This window comes from Protobothrops mucrosquamatus, unplaced genomic scaffold (genome assembly GCF_001527695.2).
Source record: "Protobothrops mucrosquamatus isolate PMUCROS unplaced genomic scaffold, P.Mucros_1.0 scaffold231, whole genome shotgun sequence".
Taxonomy (NCBI): Eukaryota; Metazoa; Chordata; class Lepidosauria; order Squamata; family Viperidae; genus Protobothrops; species Protobothrops mucrosquamatus.
The window spans coordinates 762,138-787,932 of record NW_015386582.1 but is presented as its reverse complement, the minus strand read 5'-3'; the positions used below and the strand labels follow the sequence as shown (position 1 = coordinate 787,932).

General features: G+C 37.3%; 1 protein-coding gene across 3 annotated transcripts in view; it reads right to left on the bottom strand.

The window, feature by feature from the left end:
- Positions 1-7,150: 7,150 nt before the first annotated feature.
- The window catches only part of ESRRB (estrogen related receptor beta), a 47,053-nt gene continuing 28,408 nt past the window's right edge, over positions 7,151-25,795 (bottom strand). For 2 of the 3 annotated variants that reach the window (XM_015814247.2, XM_015814246.1), the window contains 4 exons: positions 22,173-22,283; positions 20,010-20,171; positions 9,836-10,105; positions 7,151-7,395 (listed from right to left, as the gene is read on the bottom strand). In XM_015814247.2, coding sequence (XP_015669733.1) covers positions 7,151-7,395; positions 9,836-10,105; positions 20,010-20,171; positions 22,173-22,283 — 788 coding nt within the window. Of the gene's footprint in view, positions 7,396-9,835; positions 10,106-20,009; positions 20,172-20,502; positions 20,522-22,172; positions 22,284-25,795 lie in introns of all 3 variants that reach the window. The other variant, XM_015814245.1, reaches the window with a different exon arrangement.

The following is a 25,795-nucleotide window of genomic DNA, read 5'->3' as shown; positions in this document are numbered from 1 at the left end:
TAAATGGCAACTAACTCAATTGCCGAGCTACTCAAAGCAGATTTTTTAAAATAGGGAAGACTGGCCAGACTGCAGCCAGACTGTGGGTTCCATTTTAACACCAGGATCACTGAAACTACAAAATGCCAAGCAGACGACCTGGGAATTAAAATAAAAATTTATCTCTGAAATAAGGTTCATTAAAGACAGGTTACCAGGTTACGGTGATCCACAGCATAATGGCTTAAGAGAAGTGGCTAACACCAGTGTCCTTCCAGTCAAGTCATCTAAGGTAGTAGACTCTGACAGTGATCAGTCTGGACAGCCATTACCAGAGACAGAAGTCTAATTCTATATTTAGAGACTTTTAGAGTACATTCATTGAAATAATAGCACTTACATCATAACTAACTTAAGGCTCATTGATTTATGACCGAAACTGGGATGCAGCCCAGAGGATGCAATTGATTCAGAAAATGTGTGGAGGTTTTTTTTTTATTACATTCACTGATTTTCCAGCCAGTTTTTTTTTTAACTGTAACCAAAGATTCCCTCTCCCACCTTCATTTTCTACTGAGGATTGTTCTTTTAGCTACTGAATATAATCTGTTCTAATTGCACTTGGAAGAAAAATCAGAATACCCCTTCCAAACTTACAAGAATTGATCCCAAGATTACCTGACCTGGAAAAAGCATCTCTTGAGATTGCCAAGCTAACTGAAATTATGATTTTTTTCATAGCTAGCATAGCTAGCACAATTTCATGTTGTCCACTTCTGCTTTAGGAGATTCTAAAGCAGTGGTGGCGAATCTATGGCACGCGTGCCTCTCTGTGGGCACGCATGCTATGCCCTGGAGATGGCAACCATCCTCTTCAACCAGCCGCCCGCTAACTCACCGAGGTCCCACATGGCCGGATGCATCCCAGCACCCATGCGCTCGCTGGCCTCTGTGTGCGGGGGCCAATAGTGTCAGGCAGCAGCCGCCCCGGCCCCTGCCTTGCCTTGCCCTGCGACAATGGCACCCCCACCCTGCCTCACCTTGCCTCACCTCACCCTGCAGGACGAGCCTCCTGCCCACCGCCCCACCCGCCACAGACCCCCTGGATCTCCCCCAACTCTGCCCGGCCCCCACAGGCATCCCTCCCCAGAAGCAACAACGAGCTGGCCACACCACCCTGGCCACGCCCACCCATCTGCCTTGACCACTGTAGCCATGCCCACCCACTGGGCCACGCCCACCCGGCACCCGGCGATACATAAGTGGTTTTGGGTTGCAGTTTGGGCACTAGGTCTCTAAAAGGTTCGCCATCACTGTTCTAAAGTAATACATTTCCTGAATCCTTAGGGTAGAAGATAACCCCCTTCTTGTGCCTCTAATACCCTGGCTATGTTAGCTGTGATTAGGAACTGACAATTTCTTGTCCTCCTCCAAATGAGAATTCCAGTCATCCTGGCCCTAAAACCCAAGGAAGAGATTTTTACTGCCTTTGTAAAGGCCACTGGGGCTGGAACCAACCAAATGTCAGAGTGAAGAAAATTACAGAAGAGAGATGCCACAGCAGAAAAGACATGCCTCCTTGTCTAGTCAGATGGTATAGTTTTAAGGAAGAACCCTGGAGCACACCCACCGTTAGACATGTGGGACAGTCAGATAGCATTGGGAGTGATACCCCAGGCCTGTGCCTTATAAGGCTTCATGGGTGATAAATAGGACCTTAAATTGTAGATTTATAGGCAGCCAGTGCAACTTGCAAAGTGATATATTACACAGGCATATAGCGGTATGACCATAAATATCCTGCCACTGCATACAGGACAAATTGTAGCTTTTGGGGTGCCTTCAAGGGCAGCCCACATAGTGCACATTACAACAAGCAACCAGGAGGTGACTACAGCAGGAATAACAGTGAGTAAGGCCTCTCAATCCAGGGATGGATGCAATTGGTACACATTACAAAGTTGTGCAAAGGGTCTCCTGCCTACAGTTGTTAGCTGCCATCTCTCAATGTCAGCAGCAAACAACACTGGTATATTATAAGTAGTATTTACTTTAAAAAAAATGGAGAAGCAGACTTTCTTCTTTACTCCATCACAAGACCAGGTGGGATATGACTATTTGCATTTATCTCAATTTGCTGCCCATATCCCGAGTCCCAAAATATTGTGTCATTGCCCAATTTAGGAAGAATTTCTACAATAGAGGGCCTTGTTATTTCTGGAGAGTGGCCATAGGAGAAACCTAGAAACTTTTAGGGATTAAAGGGAGCAGCGAACTCAACATTCAAAAGGTGCTTCCTACAAACTTCACCCCCCCCCCCATGTTCAGTTGCAAATATTGGAAAGAAAGTGGGATGAAAGAGGAGTGCATTTATCCTTGGAGCTGAATTGCAAATGGAACAAATTATGGGATGGCTAAGGTGAAAATCCAGATGTCCCTTGAAAAGTGAGTATGCAGAGAAAACATTGTGTGGAAGCAAACTTGGATTATATAAATGTGAACTGAGCTAGGTATATCCATACCACTGTTAGCTGGACTAATTTAAATGTATGCTTATGGCATTAATTTAGGTGTTTACCATATAATGAAAGGGATAGGGTACAGGGTAGGGCAAGTGTACCATTGCTATATGTGTAATGTTGCTAAATGCTTCAGAATATGCAATAAATGCCATTTCAAACAGTTTTCTTTGTACATTGTTTTATTTCTCAGTTTGTTTGAAATTATCTGCAGCACAAGAATACATTTTTTTATATTTAAACAGGGCCTTTTTCTCCCCCCAAAGAGAATAGTAATTGAGTAGATATTGTTGATTTTGCTTCTGAACTGTGACACCTTGCTTAAATTTGCACAAGCTTCCCATTTTGGGGGACGGGTGTCTCTTAAGCATCAAGCTATAGGAGCTGAACCTGGTTTGGGCCACATTCATTAAAGAATGGCTACAAGTTGGAAACTCAGCTCAGACATGTAAAAAATTCAACCGCTTACATTCTTCAGTCTTTCTTTATAATTCCCCCCCCTTTTCCCCCCTTTTCTTTTGGAGTTGTTTTAGCTTGCTTCCAAAATACACTTTTAACAGTTTCAGAATGGGCATCTAGTTATGAAGAACAATACAATAACCCCTATTTGGCATAAACAATATTGTTTGGCTGGGGGCTTGAAGTTCCTTTACATTCCACTCCAAAGTAATGCCCATTATTTCTCAGATACAAGTGGAATGAAAGATCTGAATTGATCCCCATCAAAACGAGGGAGTGATTTTTTTTCCATTCAAGGCCAGAGGTCTCCATTTCCAGAGAGGAATGTAAAATAAGAGCAGCATCTGTTGCCTTCAGGGCTCACAGAAAAGGTTATGTTTCACAGACAACTATTGTCAGTGTATAAATACGCAAAGCTTTGGAAGGGAGAGAGTACATCACAGGATTTGGGTGCAGGCTCAGAAGAAGAATACACCTCTTTGGGAAGGTGCAGACTTTTGCTAGCGTCATCACTATATCCTAATGAGGGCACTTACCTGCATGCCTTGTCCTAAACTAATCCTGGATTAGCATTTGGATAAGATTTCAGAATTGCCTACTCCAGGGAAGCTATAATTGTACTTGCAGATAACAAACCATTCTTGTACTTAAGAGACTTTCCCCACACTTAACCCATTGTATATTCAAGATTGTTTAAACTGCTGTAAAGAACAAAAAATATATTTGCACATTCACAAATACACTTCCGTATGGGATTGCCTGTTCTTGTTAAACTCTATTGCTGGTTAAGGGTATTTACACACACACCCATAAACTGCTGCTGTGGTAGATTATTGTAGTCTTCCTTTGGGACACGACTGATCATGCTAAACCAAAACATATGCTGCAAAAGCCCCCTTATACCTTATATAAGCCAGACTGAATCACCTACAAATAAGAAGGAAAATGCATTTCTTTTTCTCATTCTCTTACACTCACTAAATATTATATGATCTATTTAGCAGTGTTGCAGTTATGGGCTTTAATGATCCTGAAAGGGCCCATGAATAGCAGAGAAACAGGATCTACATTTCTTCTAAATTATATTGTACATCAGTAGACTATATTCTAGATGGCTCAAAGATGTGGGCCCTGTTTTCTTCTATGTCAGAGTCAGAGTTTTTGCTGTTACTGACGATTGGATGCTGGAACCTGTGGGTCTGGGTAGGTTAAGAATGGCCCCAATTAGTTGCAGGGCTAGGTAACCTTAACTGATCTCAAAAATGATTTAAGATCAAATGTGATAAGTACCTGGATATCAGATCCCCAGCAAATACCAGAATTATAGACTAGACTGGAAGACCAAAAAAAAAAAGCCACTTCCATATTACTACTAAGAAAACTATGGAGAAGGCATTCATCACGTCACTAGGAATTAAATTTAAGGTGAAGATATTTTACTTTAGCTTACAAATGACTGGAGGTTATGTACAATGAAAAAATAGGTTCACACATTGTACTAAATCATAATGCGACTTGTTTGCTTTTGCCTTAAAAATTGCCTCATTAAAAATATGATCAAGTTATTTAAACTCAGATTTACTCAACACAGAATGAAGGAAATTGTGGCTTAAAACAACTTGTGAAGCAAATCATAGTTTCATCAGTGCAGGAACAAAAAATAATAGTTTCTGCACTGAACTTCTTCCTCCCTGTTAGATTTTTTATTATTATTATTATCCCCAAGTGACAAGAAGGAATACTTCCTGGACGTGCCTTTGAAATGTACCTCCCAACTGAAATTTAAACCATGCCTGTAACATCAGGTCATGAACAAAGAAACTGTCCTATGAAATCAGACTATTGGTTCAGCTGACCCAGCATCTAATCTTTGGCAGTGACTCTCAAAAAATCTCCCTCAGAGGACTTTTACATCTGCAAACAGATGCACCAAAGGATACACCTGGGAACTCCTATATGAGGAACAGGTAGTCTTTTTTTCTTCTACCAATGATTGCTGTCTTGGAGAATACTGTTGTTAGGACAATAGATGTAATAAGGGAACACATTGAAATTCTGTGGAAAGATCTTCTCACTCCCTCCATCCTATGTGAAGAGAGGAATGAATTTACAAACTTTGAAGAGTAAGAATGAATCAGCACATTGTTTGCCATTCCTCTGTAAGTGAGGTTTACACTTCCCCAAACAAAACTGCCAGGACAATATAACAAGACTCTACTATTTTAATGGATTTTGGCCACAAATAGCTGCATATGGGTAGCATAGCAGTAGTTTGTTTATGATCAAATGAAATGAAGAACATTTTGCACAACTGGGTTTTCTCGTTTTCCCCTCTTTATCTTATTTAAAAAAATCCTTTGGATTAGAATCTCAAAATAGCAGAGATTAGTTAAGAATACAAAGATTAAAGCCTGTTTTCTCATTATCTATGGAAAGTAGATGGGAAGAAAATACATAACATCCTCTTGGCAATAGGCTCCCCCCCCATATTGTATTTTATTGCTTTTATTGGGGTTTTGGAGTGTGTATATGGTAGTTTTTTTTGTTTTTGGTAACTCCTTTTCTAAATCAACTTCATTTGTTTTGTTACCTTGGCTCTTTGAGTGTAATTAACCCTTTAATTAATTGCTGGATCTCAAAAGTGTCTGAAAACACAAACCCAAATACCATCGCCTTCTGTTGAAATAGTACAAATCAGGAGTAAAGATTTAGCTGTGCTTTTGGCTCCAGGGGACAATTTGATGAAATTCAATTAATCTCCCAAAGGGATAATCTGGACCCAGGTCAACTTGGAAGACAATTCTGATGACCCTGAGGCTCTACTTCTACCATCTCTCTCCTGGTGAGGGAAAACATACCAGCAGATTTTAACCTGGCATTTATAAGAGCTGAGAGTTAGGTCTGCAACTAACATAAAGTAGAGGCTGGAAAATGTCTGCCTTTCCATCTTGTGACCAAATCTCTGGCAAGAGCTATCTGTCCTCCCAATGGCAGTTTTCTAGGAAGTGGTGGATTATGATGGAAAGAAAGAGATAAAAAACCATCCCCGCATACTGCTGGCTTTGGCCCAGCATGAAGAATAATTTATTTCCCTACACTCAGCTGTTTAGGTTGGATTCAAGCAAGCGGCTAAAGAATAAAAGAAGGTACTGAGAGAATAAGTATTAAATATCTCCCTTAAGGAATTTGATATAATTCCTTTAATATGGAACATGAGTCCATATTAAGATATTGAGATATTTTTTCCTAATCCATCAAAGGATCTATCTAATATCAGGATTTGCTGAAAGAGCTGAACAAAAGCCCTAGTTCAGGATACTTTTTCGTTCTGTCTTGATTGTTGTGAGCAGTCTGAGTCCTGAGATTCATGCCAGGTGTAGAAGAAAGAAGGAAGGTAGAGGTTTTAAAATAATATCACATAGAGGAGAAGAAAAGAATTGTGCTGGAAAAAAACTTTGGACTAAGACAGGGTCTGGGTTTGTTCTCTCTGCATCCTCTGAAAGAATAAGACCTTCCTCTCCCCAGAACGTACTTTATCTCCAGCTTGCGTAGCAACTACCACTGAGAATGTTCTGATTGCACAAGAATAGGAAAAGCCAGATGCTCAAGATCACAGAATATCTTACACAGTCACACTTGCTCTTCCCAGTAGGAAATAGGCCTCTATGTACACATTACAAATAACTTGAATTTGGACTGAAGGTGCTTCTTTCAAAAGAAGCTACTGGCACGTGGGCCTCTGCCTTGAAACATCGTATCAAGTGCCAGGTCCACTGATGCCCACATTTAAAAAAAAAAATCCTCTCATACCACCATGCTATAAATGCTGTATTTTTTTACCCCACCATTTCCTGCTTCAGATCTCCACACTAGAAGGTGGAAAAAGCTAGGAATCAGCTGCCCTAGATAGTGCAAAGAGCATCACTGCTCAAGGACTCCAAATCTTCCTTGGTTCCCTCTGCAAGTGCAAGAGCTTAGTTGCGAAATTTCCCACAAATTAAAAAAAAAATTGATTAAAAGAGTTTCCATCTCTGTACATGATAATCTTCAGATGGCAGACTGCCGGATGAATGTTAAATAATTCCTCCACAGTAAATGATTGAAAATAAAAGCCAGCTGCCATTTTTGGTTTCCTCCACGGCTGCTTCTCTTTCCAGTTTGTTTCCTGGGCTCTCCAGGTGGGGCTGGGCATGTCAGACCTTGGCCTCGAGCATCTCTAGGAAGAGTTTGTGCATGGGGACTTTGCCTTGCAGTTTGATGCTATAGAAGTGCTGCACAGCTTTGGCAGCTGTTTGCCGCAGGAGAGGCAGGGTCAGCAGCAGCTTTCCTGCACGTCGTGGTTCCTCATGACGTTGACTCAGCTCGTAGTCCTGAAGGGCTTCATGGAGAAGATCTTGTAGTTTCTGCACTGCCTCCATGTCCTCTATGTGCATTGAATCTTTAGGGGAAAAGCAAAATTAGTGAGGGAATCAGTCTAGATAAATGGGCAGGGAATATATTTAATCTTAGAACACAGTGCTTCATGGCAGAAAAAAGCTACCTGAAAAACCAAGAGAAACGGCTTTTGGAAGGTGTATCCTATCTGATACAAAAGGTGTTTTGGAAGAGACAGGCATACCACTAAGTCAATCTATTTTTGCATTAAATTATGTAGCAAAGTTATTAGAATATGATGTTTGATATGCCTGAAATACACAAAATGAACAACACATTCAGCACTAGGAGCTTTATATCATGAGCTCCAAGCCTGACCTAATTAATGTGTTATACTAACATTCTACATTCTCAAGAGATTTCTCCTTCTAGATCAACTTGAAAATACTGAAAACTAATTTAAGAAGCCTTGAAAAATTGGATGGGTTTGCTTGCTTTTTGCTAATCAGATATCAGTTTGTTTGTCTATATTTCTGCTTTCTAATTTGTGCAGTATACTAATACATGGATTGGAAGAATCCTCCCTGAATTATTTTCAAAGCTCTTGCTGCAATTATGGTAACACATAGCAAAAAAGAAAGGCAATTAGGAACAAAAGCAACACAAACACTAATAATATATTAAATTTATATGACTACCAACTCAGGGAGACTCAAAATCAGTCAAAAGATTTATTTTACATTAAAAATAAAAAGCTATATTTACTGTACTTTACAGTTCGAACATTGTCTTCTATTTTTCCATATGACCTAGATAGAGGTGTGGGGAATGCTTATCAAATTTGCAGATGACACAAATATGGATGGGATGCTAACACTTCAGAAGACAAATAATTTCAGAACGATTTTGATAAGTTAGAAAAATGAGCTGAAAATAATAGAATATTTTTTTTGTTTCACTTAGGAAAACAAAAACAAAAAAATACATAGGAATGAATGAAATGGGGAATATGTGGCTTGGTACTTATGAAAAAGATCTTGAAAAAATAGTTGATTGCAAGCTCAGAATGTAATTTATAGTTGCATCAATTGAAAAACAAATTCTAAATCATTGGAACTTATTTTTTATTTTATTCTGCTTTTGTCAACCCAGTTTTGAACTGCGCTTCTCCTGCAACTCGTGCAAAGAGCTGGCTGTGTTTAGCCTCCAGAAAAGACAACTGAGGGGGGATTTGATAGCAATTTTAAAATACCTGAAAGGCTATCATATAGAAGAAGCCCCTGACGTGCCATCTTTTATTCCAGAATGCAAGACTGAAATAGTGGATTTAAGTTACAGGAAGGCAGATTTTAGCTGAATGTTAGAAAAAAATTCCTCTTTCTAACAATAAAAGCAGTTTAACAATAGAACTAATTACCCTGAGAGAGGGTGGACTTCCCCTTATGAGATGTGCTCAAATGAGGGCTAGAGTCATTCACACGGGATGCTTTAATTTGGATTCCTGCACTGACTAGTGGGTAGGGATCAACGGTATATAGCCTCCTCCAATTCTGTGATTTTATGAAAGGTTTTTATTAGCTTTCTCCTCTACCCCTGCCCACAATTCTGGGATTTTTTCCTAGTGGGACATTGGTATAAGCAGACAAAACAGTCCAAAATGCAGATTTTTGGATTGTTTTGTCTGAATTAGTCTTTTGGAAGGCAATGGAATTTTACCAACATGGCGACTATAGAAATATGGGAGAAGACTAATAACTTGCTTTCTTTCACTTCTGAATAGAGTAGAAAGGGATTTGTATTTAGATATGGATCTGAGGAACAGATTATAGAGATATGGCACTTGTTTACTGGCTAATAAACAAGAAAGTAATTGGTTGATAGCTCACTGTGCTCAGCTTTGCGACAAAAAGTAAAATAACTGATTGGTTGATAGGTCTCTGTAACTTTAGTGTCATAAATATATAAACGTGCTATGCTTTTAGTGTCCTTCGAGCCAAAAGATCCAAAAATAATCAGCCCGCCCAGATCATTTTCAGGTGCATTTAAACGATTCAAAAGCACTGCAAGATGATAGGTTGGTGGAAGAGCCCCATGCAAAATAAACATATATAACAGCTGATCAAAATAGGCTCAGAGCTGCAGTTTTAAACTCATCAGGCTTCCCATCCTGGTTTTCTGAAGTGCACAAAGGACCGAACCTTGATAAGTGATTATAAAAATGAGCCAATATTATGGGATTTGTTTCCAGCAAGCCAATACTGAACTGTTAGCAATATAGTTCTGATGGACTGTTGATTACAAAATCAATAACTATTATTTTTTTTAACAGATGTCAGGAGATGGGGAGCTATTAGCCTGAATTCAGATGGTGGGCAATTTCTTCCCAAATTGTAACAATGGGCTTTTTCCTCCTTTCAAAGCACAGGTACCATTTTTTTATTCTTATAAAAAAAAAACAATCCCCCCACATTCCCAGTTGCTGATCCTTTCGTCCATGACTTTACCTGAGTTGGCGAGAGCCAGGGCCTTCAGAGTGACAAACTCTTCCTTCTCCACCTTCAGCTTTTTGTACCGCCGCACCAGCTGCAGGATGGCCAAATGGAGCTCCAGGAGCCCTGTCAAACGTGAATGTTCCTCATCCATGATGTAATCTTCAGCATAGACCAGTTTATCCTCATAAGGTAATGAGCGATACACAATACCCAGGATGAGGATTTCCATCCAGGCGCTCTGCAGTAAGCTCATCTGGTCTCCCAAAGAAAGGTTAGAAAACCCTGGAGAGGCAAAGGAACCACAGATTAGGAATACCGACCAAGCAAAAGGCACCGAGTTGCTGCTTTCTAGAAAACTGGCAGAGGCAATTCACTTTATGGTTGTTGGGTATTTGTTTTTTTCTTTTGACCTACGAAATTAATTCCAAAATAAATCTAACCTTTCCAAGTGGGTTGCCCTTTGCTGTATTGTGACTGCAACTTGCAGAATGCTTTGGCTGTTACAGGAAAAATGTCCATAGACAAACTGCTCAGTGAAATGGTTTCGACTCCTATAGACGTACTTCAATAAGACAGAGGCCTATTCATATTTTCAAAAGAGAAAGCAGCTTCACATAAGAAGCGACTTCCTATTCGTTTGTTCCTAGGGGCTGGGCAAAGCATTTCCAAGAGATGCTTCATCAAATACCCTTCGTGAAGTGCTGGAGCAGCTGCCTTTGCTAGAAGTCTCTCCTAGATGTCTCTGCATATATGGGCAGACAAAGCCCCGATTTTCATTGGAATGAACACCAAAGTGAAGTGGTGGAACTGTGCAAGTAAAGACAACGAGGAAAGCCTTCAAATCAGCTGCACTGATCCCTATGGAGAATGTAACTGCTTTAATATTTCAAGAGCTAGTGCTTCAGTCTTGCCAGCATGCCTTGTAATAGGCCCTTTTGGGATATTTGGTCCCGTCTAGTTATTGCCATGTTAACATGAAAAGGAGAGAAAGAGAAGGATGATGTATTGTACGTGAAACTAATCAGTCATGTTGTAGAAAACACTACTTCAAATGCACTTGTATCCTAGCAAGTATCAAAGGTGGGAGTGGGTTAGGAGGGTCAAAAAAGGCAAAATGGTGGTTGTAGCAGCATGATCAAAGCCTAATCTTTTCTACATGTGTGCAACATTATTATACAGAATGTACAAAGGTTTGACTATGACTCAAGGAAATAGGGACTTAATATTAACCACCACTGAATTATCTCTCTTCCTTAATAAAGAGTTGAAATTTTACTCATAGAAGGAAAGTGGGACTTATCGTAAGATATAAGCTATCACCTTATCTGGGTAAAATATTTTTGTAAGCCACTTCATCAAAGCAGCAGTATCTAACTTTAAGAAGTCAAACATGATTTGATTGCGAGTTATCCAGAGTTGGCTGAAAGATGGACAGCTGTATAAATGTTTGAAATAAATAAACATTAAATCACTATGGAATCCAAAATATGTATCTTCAGGCCACGTGGAAAAAGAACTGTCATACAGGCAGGTGCACTGAATTAATTTCAAAGTAATAAGGTAAAACACAAACAAAAAACTGTAACTAAGTCCATTAGAACCAGTTAAGTCTAATGGCTGAGAGCAAATGTGATCATAAATAAAAGAAAACTCTCATCTGCTTTCCAACCACAGATCTGTGAAAAATCAAAAGTAAGCTTGAAAAGAAACTATTCTCTGTCAATGAAAAGATAAAGTTAGGCATTCTAGCAAATGTGGAAGAGGAAACGGAGTCACAAGGAAGTATAAAAATAAACTTATCTCCCAATATTCCAATTTAAATTTTTTAAAAGTGCTAAGAAATTTACACCAGTATCAGTAATGATTCCACTCTAAGGTAAAATGCCTTTACAATTATAATGGTATTTAAGGGAATATCATACTATTTTATTCTTCCAATATGAATATGTTGTTGCTTGCTTGTTGGATATTCAAAATAATTGAAAATAGGCAAGAGTCCTTGTGTAAAAGAAATAAAGATCCCCCCCCCTTGCTAGGAAAACAGAAGATAAGAGCATTATTGCCAACTGCAGTCATGCCGCAATATTGCAGCCATGCCCCAGATACCTTACAATATGTTAAAATACTATCTCTAAATTTAGTGCCTTTCAGATAGAATAGAATAGAATAGAATAGAATAGAATAGACCTTGGAGGTCTTCTAGTACAGCCCCCTACTCAAGCAGGAGAACCTATATTGTCTCAGACAGGTGACCGTCTAGCCTCTTCTTAAAAATCTCCAGTGATGAAATGCCCATGATTTCTGGAGGCAAGCTGTTCCACTGGTTGATTGTCCTCACTGTCAGGAAGTTTCTCCTTAATTCCAGGTTGCTTCTCTCTTTGGTCAGTTTCCAACCGTTGTTTCTCGTCCTTCCATCTGGCGCTTTGGTGAACAACCTGGCCCCGTCTGCCTTGTGGCAGCCCCTCAGATACTGGAACACTGATATCCTGTCTCCCCTGTTTCTTCTTTTCCTTAGACTAGCCAGACCCAAATTGTATCTCCTAACACTTCTGAAGGTACCAATTTGGGGAAGAATGTACTAAGAGTTCAAAGCTTTGATTTACTGTGTGAGGTTTAGTTAAATCAAAAAGCATACATGTTTCTTCTATAGAGGATACTTCAGTTTCATTACTTGGTAGCAAATAGTATATACAAATAAAAAGTATAAGCAGTTTGGCCTAAACATTTTTCCATGCGTCTTATGAGATTATTCTCCTCTTCTTCTTTTAGTCTTAACTACTTTCTCTGTTACCCTAGAGTTCTTTCTTATGACTTAGCAATGTGCATGTCTGACTAACTGTGATATATCCTTATCCAGAAGCTTTTATTCCCCAAAACCCCTCAGCTCATGCAGTTGTGTGTGCCTTCCTGCTCTTGGACCAAGGGAGCCAGGATGATTTGATTTCTCTTGCTATCAACTTGGCAATTAACAAAAGAGCCAGTGATTGCTATATTGACTGGTCGGGAGTTCTATTTTTCTATCTCAGCTATCTCAACTAAAGGAAGAGAGGGCAGAGGGATGGGTCAGTGGCATTTATCTATCACTATACCCTGTTTTGTATTTGTGTTGCCAAAGGAGGTAAGGGGTGATAATGGCATAGCAGTCCTTAGACATCCAATTTCCCTTATCAGGCCACTGAATAGAAAAGAGGCCTCAAGCCACATTAATTAACAGATACCAATCAGCTGTCACATGTTGTATGTGCGTGTATGAAGTCTGACGGGTAAGAGGTAGGGATCAATAAAGCACTGGAGAAGAGGGCAAGAAGAAATTAGAGGACAGCTGAAGAGGAATCTGGGGCACTCTGGAGATGAATTACAAATTTGATCTTTGTTTGGCAAATGTGGAAAGGAGCTCAACTTGGCAAAACTGGGTAGCCATGCCCTGGTGACAACAAATTTTGGTTCTGTCCTGTATGCCTGAGCAACAACCACCTACAATCAGTCATGGCTGAGTAAAGGAGATTTTTTTTACTGTTACACTATATTTACCTACTGGTAGTAACAAAATTGTGTTCCTAAAGCTTTACATATATTGGAGAATCACAATATACAAAGTACACAGATTATTTTAATGTCCATGCTTCAGAAGAAGTTCTAATTTCCATAGTAAAATTAATTAAGACATGAAGATTGCCTACCATTTTAATGCATTAAAGACATTATATCTACTCTGAGTCAGCAAAGAACTCATACTCTGAAGATGAAATATAATATGAGATATTTTGTGCTAACCATATAGAAAGGTCTTCAGCCAGGTAAGGATTATATCTAATTTTTAATTCAGGTCCTGTTCTCCTTTTGATAGATACAGTTAAACGTTTTAACTATGAACTTTGTGCTTGGATCTTGCATTAAGATATTCACCAGACAGTCTACTAGCTTGTTTTTTTTTACTAATTTGTGAGGTATCCCTTTATGAATTGTCTCAACATTGTAACAGTACATACAACTTCAGATTTTGGCTACAGCATTCTCCAGCTCTAACAGGAGTGGATGGCTAAAACTTCTTTTTCAGGTTCAGTTCTATCACCTATCATTTGTCTTTGCACAATCTTGTCACCTCAGCTAATACTGTTAAATATTTTACATGAGAGTCTGATGTCACTTTTCTTTCCTTATTTAATAATAAAAAGAAATAAGCACTGATCAAATACTACATTTATGAATTCTACTTCTTCTCTGGTGCTCTTGAATGACTTCTTAGAGAGTCATTCAAGCTGATCAGGAAACACACAGATAGTAAAATGTGGTATTGCCATATACCCAACCAGATTGGTAACATAATGGTATGAAGTATGATAGCATTTCCATTCAGTTGCTTAAGCAAATTCTCCTGGTGGTTTGTTAGGAGAGCAGGCAATAAAATAATCACAGTGCAATATTAAAAATGGAGGGTTGGGCAATTTAGGCTGAATTCTAAAAATACAGAACATTTGTGAAGAGTTGTTTACAAGACACAAGAACTGGGAAATCTGCCTGTAAGACTATACTCTCAGAAAGATTAAATATGTAGTTTGAGGGTGGTCTTAATTATCAACCAGAGAACCAAGTGATCCTGAGGTTAGGAGTGTCAATCACCAGTTTTGGTTGGAAAACCAATTATGCCTATTCCTGGCCCTGCTAAATAAATCCATGCACTGATAACACTGTATTTATACGACTGTAACAAAATGTACCTACCTAGCTACCTATCACTGCGTCCTGGAATGTCCCATTTGTGAAATTTGTGAGGTGCTTATTAGGCTCCTGTTGAAAACTGATTCCTTCATCCAGGCCTTCACTGAAAGTTTATTATGGAGGAATGTTTTTCTTTTGTTCTGCCTGCTTTCCCTTTCCCACATTTTAATGAAAGTTCTTTTGGCATTGCTTTATTTCATTTTTATTGTTGCATTTTAGCATTTTTAATTGTGAGTTATTTTATTTTGATACAACATTGAATGAAGAATAAATTTGTAATGCATTGCATCTTTTCTGAGACTCCACTGTAGTGATTTCATTTCCTATCTTTCCAATGTAAAATTTGAAGAGGAAACAGTGGAGGCTTTGTTTAATTCCCATAAGAAAAAGCAACTATAATTAAAAATAAGAAAAGAAACTGAAAACAAACGTCCAATGTTGCATTTTATAAAAGCTTGACTTAATAGGCTGTTTAAGAGGATAGTAATGTCCATTAAATCCAAATGTCTGTTAAATCCTAATTTGTATCATTGACATAATCTATACCAGGGGTAGGCAACCTTGGCTCTTTTATGACTTGTGGACTTCAACTCCCAGAATTCCTGAGCCAGCAGAATTGACATTTGTACATTTGTGTCGGGAAGTATGATTTAGATGATGTAAACATGTAATTTTCATAATTACACAAATGTCATTAATTGACACAAATGACTTCCATTATGTCAATTGTCCAATTCTTCTGAAGCAACACATGTTGCCTACTGTAGTAATTTTGTGTGCTGTTGCACCAAGAGTATGTTTAATGGAGGTCTGGAGAATCAAGAATTTACTCTATATGAATCTTTGCTGCAATTCATGTTCAATAATGCAAATAAGGTTTGATTTGATTCAAATTCCTAAACTGATTTGTAAAGTTGAACCAACTTGATTTGGACTTTTCATTTTGAAAAATCAATCCACTCATATCTGAATTTTTGAATTGATTTGGAAAACTGAATTGATTTGGACTTTCAAACTGATCCATAAAAAGTGTGCTTTTGCCCATAAACAAAAGTCTTTCAAATTTCCAATCCATGTTTATATCTTTCCAAATCCATTTGGAAATGCAATCATTTTATGCTTTAAATCAGCTCATAGATTCAATCTGAATTTTTTTTAAAAAAATGGCAGATTAGAAACTAAAGAACTTTAGCCTTAATGCAATACTTAGATGGAGAACTGTCAGGAAATTCAGGTTTGTAGATTGGACTGTGAAGTTAAAACAAGAAAAAAAAAGGTAATGTGTAATGGCCAATCACTTCCATGCCATTGCCAAGAAAATGCATGGATGTAGTCACCAAGAATCAAGTTTGATTTGAGGGCTTTACTTTTTCAAAGATTAGCATTCTAAGAACATTTTTTTATTATAAAGAAAGATTTAGTTGACTCATTTATTATCTTTTAAAAAGAAGATCATTGTAGGTGAATCATTAGATTAAAGTTCAGAACATATAAAAGAAAAGATAATGGGAAAGATTTCATGCATGGATAATCAAATGTATGAAGATTACAGCAAATTGGTGTCATTTAAAAATGATAGAAACATTTGATTTATTAATAAGTCTTAGACAAGATACCTAAGACAGGGCTTTCGTATTCAGTGACAGAATGCCACCAATAAGATGGAAGATAGTAGCAAACTGTAGATATTTGTGTATACTGTGATTGGTTTTTAAAAATCATAAAGGCATCTTATGCAACTATTTGAAATGAAAGACCAGAATCAGACACAAGAGTTCAAGACTGTTGAAGCCAGGAAAATCAGTTTTTCCCAAGCTGTGGTTCAGAATCTTCAAAGACACACCAGGTTGGACCATTTCCTTTCTTAACCTTTTTCACACGAAATTGCTTGTAAATTGCTTTTTGGATATTAAGAATCTACAGAAGGACAACTTTTATTATACCGGTGTCCTTTAACTCTCAGTTAAAAAGTGTCATATAGCTTTAAGAACTTAAATAATAACTTTGTTATTTGGAAATAAACCTCTGGAATGGTTAACACATTAACACTTTTAAAAGTAAAAAAGATTTGTAAAGTATGCTTATTTGACAAAGGTTAAAATATTTAATTTTTTTTCTAGCAGCTTTTAATGTTTTTTTTCTGGACCAGAGCTCTTTCTCTTGGAAGGACCCCCCAGATGAATGTTAAAACTCTTCAATTAGTATTTAAGTTCATGAAGTCATAACCTTACATTCTTTTTCAGCATTTGAAAGGCAGAGTTTTCAAAGAGAGAAAATGCATAATTTGCAGCAAGTAGAGTTCATAATCTGTTAATTTATTATAATTTCTGTCATCCTGGGGTGCCATTAGCAGCTGTAATAAAGAGAGATGTAATTATAGCATCTGAGATCACTATAGACACAGCTGCTGTCATTCCACTAGCCGTATTTCATCCTATGTGTGGCTTTCATCTTCTTAGCCAAGGTAACAGGAAAATAGGCACTTTGGGAGAGCCCCTCTCATCACAACCTCTCAACAGACATTTCTTCCTGCAGAGACCTATCATGGAAGTGGAAGCAACATTCTGGTCATTAATACCAAGGGTAGTTGCAAAGCTGGAAGGGATGGAATGTAATTCAGTGGTGAGAAAAGTAAAGCAAGAAAAACCAAATGCACAAATATAGAATAGGTTGTACCTGGTGGTCAACAGCAGTAATTGTGAGAGCAGTCCTAGTCAACAATCACTTTAGTATGAGCCAGCAGTGTGCTGCAGCTGCCAAAAAAGCTAATGTAGTCCCAGGCTGCATCAACAGAAGGATAATATCAAGATCATGAGTAGTGATAGTGCTGCTTTGTACTCCACTAGTGTGATCACATTTGGAATTCTAGTTTTGGTTGTTATACAAAAAGGTGTTGAGATTCTAGAAAGAGTGCAATAAAGATGATTAGGGGACTGGAGACTGAACCATATGATAAATGATTGTGGGAACTGGGAATGTCTAGTCTAACGAAGAGAAGAACTAGGGCTGAAATGATAAGAAGTCGTCCAATATTTGATGGGCTATCACAGAGAGGATAGAGTCAATCTATTCTCCAAAGCACCTGATAGCAGGACAAGACATAATGAATGGAAGCTTAACAAAGAGAGATCCAGCCTAGAATTAAGGAGAAATTTTCTGTTGGTGAAAATAATTAATCAGTAGAACAGCTTGCCTTCAAAAATTGTGGGTGCTCCATCACTGGAGGTTTTTAAAAAGAGACTGGACAGTCATTTGTTTGAGTACAGGGTCTCTGGTTTGAGCATGGGGTTGGACTAGAAGACCTCCAAGGTCTCTTCCACCTCTGTTATTCTGTAATTCTGAATAATATTTGATAAATGTAAATAAATACATATTTACATAAGTTTTTTCTCTCATTATTTGCTATGACAGGGAGTTTGCACTAGAATAAGGAACTTCTAGAGACAGGTTTTGGAATTAATACAGATTTAAAACATGGGCATTGTATATACACACAGAGGTCTCAGTGTTCTGACAAACAAAAGGAAAGTTTCACTATGACAAGTTTTAAAAAAATATCAATACATGGGTGCAATTATATACTATTACATGTAGCTGAATCCTCCCTTTCTACTAAATATTATTGATGGATATATATAATTCTTTATTAACAGAGAATGCAAATAATTGAATTGAAAAATCAGGTTAGACCAGGGGTGTCAAACTGCCAGCCCGCAGGCTGGACGCATCATCCGGAAGCAATGGCAAAACCGTTTCGATACGTTGCGCAACATCACATGACGTTGCGAGTTTGACATGTCTGGGTTAGACTGCTAAATTTTGTTAACAAAAATACAATTTAAATACTTTTTGTAGAAAGTACTTTACCGTATAATCTCATGTTAGAAATATCACAATACAAATATGGATGCCTACAGCAAACTGCAATGACATCAAAATGATGACATACATGCAGTGAATTCATGAGAAAAAAGTCACTATTATGCACTTGAGTTTTGACACCTGACATAGTATATCGCTCATAGTTTTGAATCATGTTGTTGTGATGCTTGTTTCATCACTTCCATCCTCCTGGCCCCACCTTTCCCCACTTTGCTAGCTCCTCCAGATACTATGGGGGGGAGAGTTATGATGCATTGAGTTAGTAGATGTTTGTTTAAAGACTTGGATCTACCACTAGACAAATGTACCTATAGCCTTTCATGACCATCCACGTTCCCCAATTTAGTTTCACAAAATTCATTAAAACAGCCATCTTCATTGTTTCGCCAATAACAAAAAACTAACAAGTGAATTATATGTTCAGAATTTTTATCCCCAAATGCAAAATGAAATCCAGAGATAATTCAATTAGTCAAGGAATAAATTGTTTAAGTAATATGCCAAGTTCCAAATAATGGACTGTATTTTACAAAATGCCACATTTTGCTTTAATAAATAATAAAAGATACAGTCAAATGTGGACCAGTGAAAGGCAACAGCAGTCCACATTGTATCCAGAAAAACAATGAATATATTATCTGGGAAACATTTCATCTATTTTAGATAGATACATACAATATACAGTATATGTCCAAGCAGTTAAAAAAAAAAAGTGGTATTGCTGCAACTAAAACTGTACCTGGGCAACAGAGTGTCTGGTTAACTACAAAATGATGTAGAAATTCTCAGACAGGAAGAACCGTATCAAAATGAAATAATTGGTGTTAGTTTTACAGAAGCCATAGTCTGATTATCCTCTCTATTAATTCTCTTCAGCCCTTGGGTCTTCAGGCTGAGTTGCCTTAATCAGTAGCCTAACTTGGTTTGTGCTGAATCAGGTCCTGGCAGATTGTGCAACTAGTGAGCGGTATAATCCCTAACAGAACAGGCCTCCTTCAAGAAGAGAACTACCAGGATTAAGATTTGCTGAGAAGCAGTATCTAAAGGCTGACCTCTTTCTCCAAATCTCTATCTACTTGAGTTTTTCAGGTCAAAGCTAAATATACAGTGTAATTGCCAGGAGCTATGGATACATTAATTTATACAAATAAGTCAATAATTGTGCTGGAAATCATACTACAAGCAAAAAGAATATTGAAGCTACAAACTGTCCTCCTGTAACCTTTGTCTGCTCAAGAATGCAGATTTTTCCTGTATCTCCTGTGTACCTTAACTCAAGAAACAGAAACAACACAATAACAACGAATAAGATGTATTTGCACAGTTTCATTTCCACTTCCTATTCATCCTGGTGGCATTAGAAAATGGAACTCATATTTTTTTTTTTATTAGTCCGAAATGGATGTTTCCCCTTCCACATATTGAAAGCAACAACAGAAAGAAACATTTTGCTGTTCATGACATGCTAAAGAAGAGTGGATTGCTCCTGTGCCACTCAGCAGACAAAGATCCATTACAGTTTACAGTTCCCTTACAAGAATAATTTTGTCCCCACTTTGTATCCATCTTAGCTCTCCCTTCTTACCTGGGATATGTTTTGCCCAGCCAATGATCACAACAAGTTCTCTGTCTGCCAAATCACAGAGCGTTGTCAGCGCTTTGATGTCACTTTCCGGCATGGTAGGGTCAGGCATAGCATAAATCTTCTCTGGCTCTGCCACCAGCAAGTGGGAGACTATTTTAGTCACTGCAAATCCCAAACCAGAAATTAGAATATATTTATACAGTGAACTCCTGCAACTAAAAAATAAAAAATCTATACAAAATAGAGAGCAAGGCTACTTTTGTTCCTCTGTTTTGGATATGCTATTTGAAATGTATTAGAAATATACTACTTTTCATCTTGATCCAGCAGCTCACTGGGCAATCCTTCACCTGATGTTGGACCCTTTTAAAATAGAAATATCAGGCTGAACCTGTAAAATTAAGCATGCAAACTATGTATCCTACCACCAAGTTATGACTCTTTCCTGATCCTCACTTATCTTTACTTGTGTTATTTTATTTACTTATAAAATGTATCGGCCGCCCATCTTACTACAGGGTAACTCTTGATATATTTAAAGTAATTATTGATATATTTAAGATTCTTATACAAAAAATCAAGTTCCGTTTCTGAAAATGGTGAATATTGTAACTAATCAGTGTTAAAATGAATTTTGCTAGGGTATCTATATAGGGTACATATATTTTCTATAAAGGAAATGGAACTCTCCTGAAATAAAGTGAGGATGCAAAAAGAAAAAAGTAACAATAACCCTTAACCCAGTGCCTGGGAGAAAATACAAATTAATCATGATTCATTTCTCACTTCTCTTTTTTATTTTTCTGATTAATCCTATGAGCAATTTTTATGTAAAGTGCACTAGATTCTGTTAGTACATGCACAGAGAACATAATTCTTCTGATTTTGTTGAATCTATTAATTACAGACACTGCAGAACCAACACAGATTGTATAGTTCACCCAGTTCTATAACACTCCTATGAACACTCCTATAACAAAGGGGAGCTTATCTTTTTCAGAGATGTTTTCTGCACATATATAGTTTCAAAACAACCAAGAAATTATTAAGAGGACGCATTAAATTAGGGATGGGCAACATTTGGTGGTCAGGAATAGCATTAATTTGGAAGTGAAATGGGAGATAACTGGGAGGTAAGGGGCAACAGTGGTTGGGATCGCCTTACATATATGGACTGAAATTTTAAGAATCGGCAGTCTGGGGTCAGAGTTTTTTAAATGTTGACTTTAATTATATTAAGCTTTAAACCTATCACAATTTCTTGGGTTTATATCTTAAAATAGTTGCACACTGATTTTCAGCAATCACAATTAGAGGAGGCTCTGGGTTGAAAAAAGAAAGTTTTGGAGATAATTTGCCAAATCCTGGTCTAGTTATTGTAGGAAAAAAGCTCTGTTAATCTATGCTACTAGAAAATTAATTCACAAATAATAAAAGAAATATATTGATGATGAAGAAGAAGGATTATAAATAAAGTATATGACTCATATAGATGAAAGCATGAGCTAAATATCCATTTGATGTCAGCATTAGAACTATTTCTGTAGTTTGCCAAATGCTTCTAGAATTAAATATCATTACCACTCCAATGTCCTATCATGAAATACTTGAAAAATTATTATCAACTGACTGAGGGAAAGAGTATCAGCAATGGACAAACTGATAAATTAGCAAGTTAAAAAAAAACCTTGAAAAAAGAATTGGTGATGGTAGGCCATCATATCTGTGTTGATGACTAAAGGGCTACATGAGCTGGGAAATAACAGACTCTTCCTTATATTTATACGAATATTTTCCATTTCTCATAAGTATGATCATGCAAACATAATACTTTTACTAGCAGAATGGCCTCCATTATTGAATCAATCTTGCCCTCCCAGTCTCATAAATTTATTCTGTGATTCCATGAAAAACAGAATTGAGACACCCAAAAGGATAAGCTGGAAGAAAATGTCAGTTGTGTCAATGGAAATGCTTTCTATATAACATTCAATTTAGCTTTAGACTTGCACACTATAGCCTCAGATGACCTTATTTAAGCCATGCTATTTAATTGCTGTATAATTAAAATTATTGAGAATTTGTTTCTCTCAATAAAAAATTAAGGAGATCAATGCAAATTGAAGGTTTAATCCATAAAGAGACTGTGAGTCTGGCACCTACATGGTTTTTTGGCTGGAGGGGAAATCTGTAAGCTCAGATAAGTACTACTTTCGGAGTCCAGTCTTCTTTTGTATTTCTGGCGGCCTCCACGTACTCGATCCAAACGCACTCCTGCAAGCAAAAGAAGGAGATCTTAAGGATCTTACATGAGATTTTGAAAAGGGGGGCGGGAGAGAGACATTTCTTTACCATCAGTAGCAATTATAAATGGAGAGAGATCGATACTACAAAGAAAGGGGGGGGAGAACAAGCATTCCTAGTTTAACTGTCGAATATACATAAAATGGCTCCTAAGGTTAACAGTTTAGATAAAAGCATAAAATAGATGTATACATCTGCAATTTTTTTGACAGTTAATTGGAAAGGGAAAACAGTTTCTTCCAAGCTGTTCAGGATTATAGGACTCAGTATATAAAACAGAGGCAAAGCTCAGTTGTTATTCCTGCAGTGACTCAGGAATCAAATAACTTCCTCAACAAATTAGCTTGCAAATACTTTCTAAAACCAAGATCTCTGAGGGCAAAAATTGTGAGAGAAGATTTCATCTTCCTTTTGTACAAAAATGCCCAGTATGGCATACTATCTTTGGTAATATTATTGGGATAATCTAAAAAACAAATGTATTTTTCCCATTCAGTAATACTGTTTTATTTCCATAATTTCTGTATATATTTCAGCTAATCTAAATATAGTTTTGAAAGCCTTAAAATTGCATTATTAATTAACTCTAAAATTGGGAAATTGTTTTTAGATTTCTTTCACTGAATATTAATGAATATATATATTATTTCTTCACTCCCTCTTCCAAATCAGAGATAAAAAAACATATCATACACCTTAAACATTATCCCTTCCTGTCTTTCTAAATCAATAAGAGTTGTTTTTCTTTTGTATCAGTTGTTCATTATTATCCATGGAAACCTGGCTCAACCATTAGGCACCATGAAGCAACCATCTCAAAAAGCAGATACAGGAGAGCAGACAATGGCATTGATTTGGAAAACAGAGATGGTTGTGGATGGTGCCATCTTGGCTTTTGCCTCAAGGAGAAAAAAATATTGAGGGCAGGCTGAAGAGGACACAGGGAGTTATTGACCCAATCCTCAGAATATCAGTCTGATTCTTGGGTAATCTATAGTTTGTAAGACAGGAGAAGCAATTAACCTTCAGAAATATTACTGAAAAATTTCAACCTTGAAATCACAATGAATTCTTCTTGCCAAAATCATTCTACTTTTTAGCTGAATCTGTAAGTGCTTCCTATTTTACTTCACTGAAAATTGGCATCCTTTTTAATCTGTTTCTTAAACAAAATCATGCTGAACTTTCATTCAGGTTCATAGGCAAAACATTGTTCAATGATCTGAAAACTTTACCATTTTATTTTAGGAATTTATGTATGAGTTAAAATGCTACAGCTTTGGTTATTCAGGACACGATCAGTTGTCAAAGTACATTCAGGTTTGAACACAATCAAGCAGGGTTTACAGGTCAATCTTTTCACATGTATAATGAGACATAAGAGCTGCACTGAGTTTCATGGGACTTCCAGATCATAGTGAAACACTGAAGTCTTAGACGTGAAATTGTTGGGTTTTTTTAAGTTATTTTGTTACCTTTAAATTCCATTAGAAAAAGTATGACTACTTTTTTTTTAGACAGACATAAACATTAGGCTAGAATAATAGTTGACAGAATTGTTTTTTTTAAAGTTTTTTATTTATAATACAATTGGACATGACGTAACATTCCAGTTTAAACATTTCTATCAAATTATTTCTCCTCTTAAGTTCAATTCTTTATCTCTATAAATATATATAAACTTTTTATACAATACTAAATATATTTTTTCTATTTGCTAACTTAAGAATATGTATATTTCCATCTTATCGCTAATCTATAATCTCAACAGTCCTCCTCGATTCCCACCAATGGTACAATTTATCCCAGATTTCAAAATGTTCTGATCCGCTTTTATCTTTCAATTCCATCATAAGCCTGTCCATCTCAGCACAAGATAGTATTTTATGCAGTATCTCTTCATCTGTGGGAGTTTCTTTGTTCTTCCATTTTTGTGCCAAAGCCAGTCTAGCAGCAGTCAAGATGTGCAACATCAAATAGACTATTCCCTTGGCATATTTATCTGTGGTTATACCCAATAAAAAGAGTTCAGGTTTTAGCTCTATCTCCAACATTAATATTTCTTTCAACCATTTTCTTATCCTATTCCAATAATCATGGGCTTTAGGACATTCCCACCACATGTGATAATAGGTCCCTATTGCTATTTTACATTTCCAACATATAGGTGAAATATTTGGGCCCATTTTGGCTAACCTCATGGGTGGTAAATGCCATCTGTAAAACATCTTATAAAGATTTTCCTTATAAGAAGTAGCTAAAGTGAGTTTCCTGTTTCTTTCCCACAATTCTTGCCAGATATGTAAATCAATATTAAAGCCAAAATCCCTACTCCACATTAACATAGTTTCCTTGACCTGCTCTTCAAACATTGCCTGGTCTAGAAGGTAGTGGTATATTCTTTTAATCATTTTGTCTTCGGTTCCTAATAATATTTTATCTAACTCAATAGTTGACAGAATTGTTGAGAGAATAGTTTATAGTAACAATAGCTTAACTTTATTCCAGGCATGTCCAACCCATGGTCTACAAGCCACTTGCAGTTAGTAACGCAGTGTCAAGAATGAAACTTTGACAGCTATGTGCCTCTTCATTTCAACTTGCCATTAGAGTAAGGGGGGGAGGTGTTGGTTTAGAGTGGGTTAGATGGAGAAACGAAACCTCTACAATTCCGCTGAAGACCATGAGAGCCTGAAACCTTTCCAAAGACACCGCAGCAGGTGTGGAGAGGAAGCAGACGGTTCCCATAACAAAGTGAAATTGTTTACTTACATGGACTACTTGAGAGGTTGGGGGTTTGGCTGGAGAAATTATTGTTTAATTCTATGAACTGGTGTCTGGAACCTCAGCGTTAGTTTTGCTTCAACATTATCATGTAGTGCATTCAATAAACAGTAAGATTTTCAGAAACAGAATGAATCTGGAGTTTTATTTGGATTCTCAAGCTGGATACACAACCCCATAAGATTGTAAACTTTTAAAGAAAGTTTGTTGTTTATCAACTATATTATATACTTTATATATGGCCCAAGACAATTCCTCTTCACTCAATGCAGCCCAGGCAAGCCAAAAGGTTGGACATCCATGCTTTTTACTGTATTTTCTGAATTTAAATCTGGATGCATCGAAGGTCCAGATCAGGACATTAATATTTTATTTGTTTGTTTATGCAACTCTGAGGGACTGATATAAAATTAAAACTTCATAACTTCTCCAAAACTCCACAAAACCTAAAAGCAAAATATGAAACAGCATAAACTGAGATCAAGATCTTCAACAACACAGAGACTTCCGGTGGCAGGCGATTTCGCTGGTCGCAGCTGTTTGCTGCCTCCCGCCTGTTTTGCGTAAAAGCCGGTTTGACAGCCAGCATCTGCTGTCAAACGGCTTGATACCTTTCCCCTGGGCATAAGGGGATCGGTGAGCTGCCCGGGGTAGGAGTTGAGTTCCCGAGTCGTCCTATATGGACGATGTAGGTGAGA